Here is a 9,220-nt window from a genome sequence, read left to right as displayed (position 1 = left end):
CTTATTGCTCTCTGATTGGCCACAAAAATCTCAATCAATCAAATCAGTTAAACGGAAAAATCTCAATCGCACATAAGTAGGACTCTAGAAAGTCAACGTCTGTATAGGAACCAAACCATAGTCCTGGAAGGACTCAAACTTTGCCCCAACTGAACCGAACCCTATCCATTATAAAGATAATATTCTTTTTCGCTCATCATAATATTCTTTTTCGCTCATCATAATATTCTTTTTCGCTCATCATAATATTCTTTTTCGCTCATCATAATATTCTTTTTCGCTCATCATAATATTCTTTTTCGCTCATCATAATATTCTTTTTCGCTCATCATAATATTCTTTTTCGCTCATCATAATATTCTCTCCTCATCCATCTTCTAACACCAATCGAAATACTCTTTTCTTCTTCTTCGTCTTCTTCGCAGAGAATTATCACAAGCATTTGATGGAATATTGTCTCTCTCACCACAAAAGCCCTAGTCTTCCGTCGACTCTGAGGCCCCACAGAAGCCATAACAGTTCCTTCCCCAGGTCCGCTGTGGTCAGTATCCGCGCCACAACGAGAAGGAAGAGGAGCTTGACGGTGATCGCCGGGCCGGCGGGGAAGGCCCTGATCGGCGTGCTGCTGAACCACCCGCAGCTTTTCCACCTCTCCGTCGCCGACGAGCTCAAGCACCTGGCCGACGATCGCGACGCCGCTCGCAATCGGATGATCCGCAGCGATGGATCTCCCGAGGCCTGCCTTCACAGGTGACTTTCCTTTTTAATTTAACGCTCTTTGAACAATTCTTCATCTCCAGTTCTGTGCTTTCTTGATCAGTGTATTAGGCATGAATTGTGTGAATTTTTCGAACGTTTAGTGTTGAACGATCCTCTCTCTTTTCGATATTTCTACTTAATTGGTAGTTTAGTAGATTTGGATTAGCCTAATGAAACGATTTACTTTGTTGTGCGTTCTGTGACACTTTTCGCTTACTATAAAAGCCCTGTTTTCTGTGATTTTCATTAAATAAATCCTTCACCCGTTTACCGTTATTGACTCTTGAGCTAATGTTCCCAAAAGAAGTGCTTTTTGTAACGGTGGGACATGCAGGTTCCGTTCATATTCGAATTTTTTTTACAGTAAAATAAAATTCAGTAAAACTCTTAAAAATAGTCACATCTAATTTTATTCAATTTGTTTGTTATCGTAAAAAACTCTCACATAAAGTCACATCTCAATTTAAATTAAAAATTATCACATAAAATTACATCTCAACTTAAATTAAAAACTCAAACTAGAAAACTAAACGAACCCCAACGGTTCATGTCAATTAGGTTGTCGGTTCCTCTTCTCCTTTGTGGCCTTAATAATTAATTGTACAGCTCTAAGTTCATAGCAGAGGATCAGATTTAGACGGAGTTTTGTGTACTCGTTTATCCTAAAAGTTAACATGAAATAATTGGAACTTAAATTGCTTGAGCTATGTCTACTTGGTGTGGCCTTTTAATGCTTTTATTATAGCCCTCTGTTCAATTCTAGGGTCCTAGGGACACTGACTCGCTTATCTTGTTTAACCATTGCTTAAGTAGAGAAAACCCCATATAGACGATACATCCTTATCTATGTAGTCTGGATAAGTTCTCATGAGAACATGACTCTTGTGGGGCTCGCTCCAAAGGGTTGAGAAAGAATGTTATGCCCAATCTGCTATTTGCGATGTGCTAAGTGCTAACCCTTACCGCTGTGCTTTTTAACTAATCTTCGAGACTAGTTTGGCGTAAGTTTGAGGAACTAACTTTAATTGAGAATCTATTAAGAGCAATGGGGAGATATAAACTGTTGGTATTTATCGCATTAGTTTTACTTATGCATGTGCTTTTGAAGGTTATGTTTGTTCTGTATCAGGTTGTGGTTTGATCCTTTTTATCCTTACAATTTCTGCATAACTGACATAGGAATTTAACGCATAAGCCATGCTAACTAACATCTTTGTGCACAGACAATCCTTGCAAGGATATTTTCCACCAATGTGAAGTGTCGCCTAGTTGATGCTTTTACTATCTTAAACAGATTAGAGCGGATGGATCACTGGTGGAATTCCTTGGTGGGCTGAAAGAGTATATTTAAGATTCTGAAAGAATAGTTGAATATGTAAGTCTACTCTTGTCCTAATAATATGCATCTAAATGCCAGGAGGATTGCACAACTGAAGGAGAACGAGTGCCAAGTTGCAGTTGAAGACATCATGTATCTATTGATCTTTTACAAATTTTCTGAAATCAAAGTTCCTTTGGTGCCAAGGCTTTCTGGATGTGTGTACAATGGAAGACTGGAGATATGGCCTCCAAAGGACTGGGAGCTAGAATCAATCTACAGCTTTGAAGTTTTGGAGATTGTAAGGGAACACATTGCTGCAGTCATCGGATTGAGAGCGAATTCTAGCATCACAGACCACTGGGCAATTACTACAATTGCTAAATCCGCGCTCAGTCGAATATACATTGCCTCCATCTTATATGGATACTTTTTGAAGTCTGCCTTGTTGAGGCTTCAACTCGAGCAATGTGTGGCTTTGGATAGCCAAGATCTTCCCCTGAGGCAGAGGACCACCGTTCAGCACCATGGAATAAAGAATCTTCTGTTTGGCCGCATCGGCAGCATACAATCCGAGTCGCAGAGTCTAGATCCAAGCAGTCAGGAGAAGAAACCTGAAAACTTGAAGTGTTATGTGATGGGTTTTGATCCGGAGACATTACAGAGATGTGCAAAACTCAAGTCTAAGGAGGCTACAAGTCTGATTGAAAATCACAGTAGTGCCCTTTTTGGAGATGAGAAAACAGGTTCGCTTGACGATGATGAGGTTATCTTGACCTCATTTTCGAGCCTGAAGAGGCTGGTTTTGGAAGCTGTTGCTTTCGGGTCATTCCTTTGGGAGACAGAAGAATGCGTCAACACCGTGTATAAGCTCAAGGAGAACTGATTGGTGAAACGGACTTTGTTTTTCATGTACAAAAGACGAGGTGGTTATTTGAGCAACTCCCTTTGTAAATAGAAGGATTGCCCTTTTTCCGTTCTGACTCTGCTTTGCGAGCACTCTGAGATTTTTCCTTTGTACAGTTTATATATATATATATATGTATATATTTATAGAGAACAGTATACTGTGAATTCTATTACTCTCTTTTTCAACCACTCCTGTGGTTACGCTGGCTGCTTAATGAATAACTACTTTTGATTACTCATATATATCTGCTGCCTTATTTCTCATCTACATCAATATTATTTGGATGTTGACCCGTTGGTTTTATTTATTCATTATTTTTTCTATACATTTGCTAATTTCATTTTGCAAGTACGATGTATTGATGTCGTTTTAGTATCATTGACAATTGCTTCCTCTCTAAGCATCTTGCAGCTAAATCTATAAAGCTATTACTTTACAAATCGAACGCTGCTTGTCGTTAACGTTACTTTGACGTGCATGGTTATTGTTGGTTTCCCTTGCAAAATTGAGCTTCGTAATACTTGACAATTGCTTCGTCTCTAAGCATCTTGCAGCTAAATCTATAAAGCTTTTACTTTACAAATCGAACGCCGCTTGTCGTTAACGTTACTTTGACGTGCATGGTTATTGTTGGTTTCCCTTGCGAAATTGAGCTTCGTAATACTTGTAAATTGACAACGACAAGCGTTTTAAAAATTCATAGTCAAAAGAGAGGATAAAAAAGAGAGAGGGGAGGGGATTAGAGATGAGATCATATTAAAGAAATTTTATGAATTTAATTTTAAGAGCGCATGAATTTGTATTTTTATCTCTAGTTCTTGATTAATACCATTTTGTTAATATAATTATTTGATTAAAAATGTTATCAATTAAAAGTAATTGGTAGAAATCTTAACTAGTTTATTTTTAAAGAGTATTTGTCTCTTTTTCTGAAAGATTATTATTAGGTTCTGGTCATTTAACTTCTAAATGGTAAATATACGTTTATTTGGAAACTGGAATACACGGTTTAGTCTGATCCAATACACGGTACATACAAACTTTTGGAGTCAACTCTCAAACACTGCCAATCTTACTTCATATCTTGTTAGATTGGCATTTTCGTGGGAAATTCGAGATAGAAACTCTCAACACAATGATTCGTTATTTTCAATGTTATATTACTTCACTGAAAATATTTATCAAACGAAAAAAAATTTATAATATTATGCAAGTTGTTATCCTCCTTTTAATATTTATATTAGACCTAGTCGGTCGGAAGTTAGAATATAGACCGGTGATTTAATTACAAACTACTTGCATAATATAAATTATAGTTCCAATCACCTATTTAAAAAAGCTTCATTACAGTTCAATTAAGGTTCTACGAAGGTGATGGCACGACAACTAATCATTATAAAACTCCACGTAAATCATATTAAAATTACACAATTTCAACGGTTTCATTACTTAATATTATGTAAAAAAAGACTAAACTTCTCGATGACCTTTGAAACTACTTCTACCACATAGCAAAATATATACACAGCTTCTCTTCCTTAACTTCCTCGTAAAGTCTTCTTCTTAGTTTTCATCTTCATAAACACCAAATAGCCATAAAAAAGGAAAAACAAAATGCCAGTTTTTCTTCTGATCAAAATCATCTTTGTAACTTTAAGCACTTTATCCTATTTTGTTTCACGTTTAATCTTCTCTACTACAGCCTATCTTATAGTGTTCTTGATACAAGCATTAAAAGTTCCAGGCGAAAACGCCAAAGGGTTATTAGAACAGCTAGCAGAGGTCCTTAAAGGGGTTCTTCAGTATGTCTTGGAGCTTATGGTGGAAGTAATCACGACGATATTTTCGACGTCGTTTGATCTCCTTAAGGAGGGCGCCGTGGGGTCGGCTTCAGTCGTGGGGTCGGCGATCATGGGCCTTGTGGTGCAAACACGAGATTCCTTGGAAGGGTTGTTGAAGGATTTGCCTGAATCGTTCCAAGGATTTTATGAGATGATCTCTACTATTGCAACTGATATGTTCAACAATTACAAAGATGCTTTAGAATATGTCAAGGAGAATTTTGCAAGATAGATTTTTGTGGTAACAAAATGTTCTAACGGGTTTTTGTTAAATGTTACTTATCATTTGGTTGCATCTTGTATGTTAATATGTATGGCAAGAAGAATATTGAAGATCATGATGTCTTTTCGGCTAAAAAATTTGGTCCAAACGCTGAATATATATGTTGTCGTCCTTTTTTCCCACCCTTTTACAGAAGTTTATTGTACGTACCATGGTCAAACATGTATTGGGAAGATTTATGTCTGAACAGTAAACAAATCCGCAAGTTTGTGTTGATCCCTTCATCAACGCTGATATTGTATCACCTATTATCCTCCGTAGAAATTTGCTTTCGGTGCATGATTAGGAATAACTTGGAAATTATTTATCTTCTTTTTTTTTTTTTTTTTTTTTTGAAATGAGACCGAATACAAAACGCATGTGCAGACCCATTTTCAGAGTAACTTCATAGAGAAACGTGAAAATAATATTAAATACAAAACCACTGGGCCTTTTTGTTTTCAACTAATTTTGGTGAACATGATCACACAATAAATCAACTATGGCTTAGTTTAGTATTGCTTTTTCCTTTCCAAAATCAGTTTCTGTTTACAATAAAAGTTGATTTTAGTGTTTGGTAAATCTCCTTAAAAGTACTTGTTGAAGAATTTTTTATTTTTTTTTTTTTTTTTTTTTTTTTTTGAAATGAGACCGAATACAAAACGCATGTGCAGACCCATTTTCAGAGTAACTTCATAGAGAAACGTGAAAATAATATTAAATACAAAACCACTGGGCCTTTTTGTTTTCAACTAATTTTGGTGAACATGATCACACAATAAATCAACTATGGCTTAGTTTAGTATTGCTTTTCCTTTCCAAAATCAGTTTCTGTTTACAATAAAAGTTGATTTTAGTGTTTGGTAAATCTCCTTAAAAGTACTTGTTGAAAAATTTTTTAAGAATCTACAGCCAAAATCAGAAGCAGTCGAAAGACAACTTTAGCTTTTAGATTGTGCGGAAATCAACATAGTATAATTAATGAAACTTTTATAATACCCATAATAAAATTTAAAATTTACAATACTCTCAATCTAAAATTCATACTCGTAATATAATATAATATAATATTATAATAAATAATATCATAATTATATTTATAATTATTTTAATAATATGATATTGTAATTATAATATGATATTGTAATTATTATTTTGTAATATATTATATATTATATTGTATTGATATAATTAGATTTATTATATTAATAATAATATAGTAATTAATATAATTAAATATTAATATAATCTTATAATTCTAATATTATTATATATTATAGTATATTACACACGTTATGGTTATACAAAATATTAATTATAATATATTTGTTTAATATAATATAATAGTGATTATATAATATAATATAATATATTATATTATATTATAATATAGTTGTAATTTTTAATTAAATTATAACTGAAATATTAATATTTCTTATGTAATATTATAATATGTTTTATTATATTGTAATTATTTTAACCATTTTAATAATATTATTATATTCTATATCATAGTTATATAATATGTTATTTAATAATAGTTTTATTGTATTATATTAAATTTATAGTATAATACAATATAATCGTTATTTTAATTATTTCAGTTATTATTTTAATAATATTATTATATTCTATATCATAATTATATAATATATTATATAATAATAATTTATTCGTATTATATTAAATATAAAAATAAATATATATTATATTGTAATTATTTATATTATATTATATTATAGTATAATATAATATAATATAGTTGTAATTTTTAACTATCCATAGCAATTCAACTTCATAATTTATCAAACACTATTACACTGATTTTAGAACCAGCACATCTACTATAATTATAGTTTACCAAACATTCAGTTGCTTTTTGTAACAACTGCTTCTTCATTCAACACAGTTAAAAGTAATTTTTTTAAAATCTACAGCACTACCAAACTAACCCTATGTCTAAGTGTGTTTTGTGAGAGGGAGAAGAAGCGGTCCCAAGAGAACAAAGAGAGTTTTCTTCTGCGTCTACTAAATTGAATCTCATGAAATGATTAAAAATCCATTACATAACAACTTAATAAGACTATTTTAACTTTCAAAAAAATTACTAACAAATCATTGTCCAATAATTAAATCAATAATCATAACTCTCCTTTCCTTAGTCAATTACCATTAGATAAAAGAAAACTAAGAGGTTTTAAAAAAACTCTTAATTTAATAATAAATATAGTTAAATTGATGATGCTCATTAAATTTCTCATGGAACTAATTGAGGATGTTGCACGTGCTTATTATCTAAGAGAAACTATACATAATAATAATAACAACAACAATAATAATGTATATTTTATTAAACGTTAAAATTGAAAAAAAAAAGACACATACAAAGACTCAGTTCAGTTCGTTGATTCAAGTTTTCAATTTGAGTTGAGATGTGATTTTATATGAGAACTTTTTATTGTAGCAGAAAAAGTTAGATGTGACTTTTTTGAGAGTTTTTAACTGTAGTAAAATTGAAATTGAAAACTCGAATCGGTGAAATGTACGAAGCCTCAAATAGTGACACGTGTACCTTTAAAAAAAAGAAGCGATATTTGTGTAACGTTGAAACTTATCATCCTTATTTTTTCAAAGAAAAAAAATTATTATCCTTTTTAAAAGAAAAAAAAAAATTTCTTTTTTTTTCTTCCACTTAGCTTTTCTTAGCAACTAAGCCACCATCAATTGTACTAATTTAAGACTATATTCTATTGTTAAGATATTTTCTCATGTCCTACCATAAGAGATAAAATTATTTATTGTAATCATGTTATTGTCTCATTTGTTTGGGGTGGCAACTTGAGTCATAAGGAAAAATAATAATTTAAAACAGGCATAAAGTTAGTAAATTTGAATTTATTATAAATGCAGATAGGTCATTATCAGATTGACAGGATTAATAAATATTGTATCTTATTCATATTGACATTAATTGGCAAAAAACTATATATATTATTGACAATCTAATTATATATGTGATAAAATAAAAGTGAAAAGAGAAAAATACCCTCATAGAGTGTATGAATTTAGATTTTTATATTCTCTATTTTATTAACATTCTTTTTAGTTAAATAACTATATTAATTAAAATGACATTAATCAAGAATAAAGAATAAGAATCTAGATTCATACACTTTAGGAATAAGTCTAATATTTTTTTTAAAAATAAAAAATAAAATGTTCATTTATTATTATTTTTTTACATTCATAAATCTCAGAATTCAATTGTGCATTAAACACTGCATTTTGTTAAGGAAAGATTAATCGATCGATAAATGTGTCTTTTTTTTTTCCTTAATAAGAGATATCGATAAATGTCTTATGCTATAATTGTGTCACATGAATAATACTTAGGTTGATTATATATTTATTATACTAATTTAAATCGATCAGAGGTGTTCATTATATTATACATATACTAAAAGAGAGGACATGATTTACTGTTCATGCTACAGTGCAATGAACAGTGTCCTTCCTCTTTTACCCCTACAAATTTTTTCAGATGATTTTTATATTCCCGTTATGTCCTTTTTAACGTAAAATTACTATATTGCCTTTTGTTTTAATTTCATTTGTTTTGAAGATGGTCCAACACGTGTGTCTGTTAATTGCCATTCTTTCTCTTGCTCACCTTCCTAGCTGCTGACATGGGTCCAGTATTTTTCCTAAGCTCTGAGTGCCATCTTCTTATGTGGGTCCCTTTGTTTCTTTTGGTTGCGTATAGCTACTTGGATCCTGCTGTAAATGGAAGGATTGAAAATATTTGCAAATTTTAATTTATCTGATTTTATATTTTACACAATACAAAGTAGAGAGAGAACAGAACAGTGATTATGCATCAATGGATCCACAAAGGCAAGACAGATTTATTAATTTATATTATATATGTCTAAATTTTTTTTATTGTTTTAAATACATATCAAAATTTGTTTTCATTTCAGTCCTCAACCAACACCATCATCACAGATATCAGACCCAATCATAATTGATCCACATACGCTAATCATAAAAAGATCAGGCACAAGATATTTATTAATTTATATCATATATGTCTAAATTTTTTTTATTGTTTTAAATACATATCAAAATTT

General features: G+C 31.3%; 1 protein-coding gene across 1 annotated transcript; it reads left to right on the top strand.

The window, feature by feature from the left end:
• The first annotated feature begins 445 nt into the window (after positions 1-445).
• LOC21398897 (UV-B-induced protein At3g17800, chloroplastic) lies at positions 446-3,227 on the top strand. Its single transcript, XM_010102485.2, has 2 exons — positions 446-750; positions 2,177-3,227. Exons 1-2 carry the CDS (start codon positions 446-448, stop codon positions 2,961-2,963), a joined length of 1,092 nt encoding a protein of 363 aa, XP_010100787.1. The 3' UTR covers positions 2,964-3,227.
• Positions 3,228-9,220: the final 5,993 nt, after the last annotated feature.

The sequence above is a fragment of the Morus notabilis genome, unplaced genomic scaffold, assembly GCF_000414095.1.
Source record: "Morus notabilis unplaced genomic scaffold, ASM41409v2 Scaffold52, whole genome shotgun sequence".
Lineage (NCBI taxonomy): Eukaryota > Viridiplantae > Streptophyta > Magnoliopsida > Rosales > Moraceae > Morus > Morus notabilis.
Note: the sequence above shows the minus strand (reverse complement) of the source record. Positions and strands in the feature narration are given on the sequence as shown.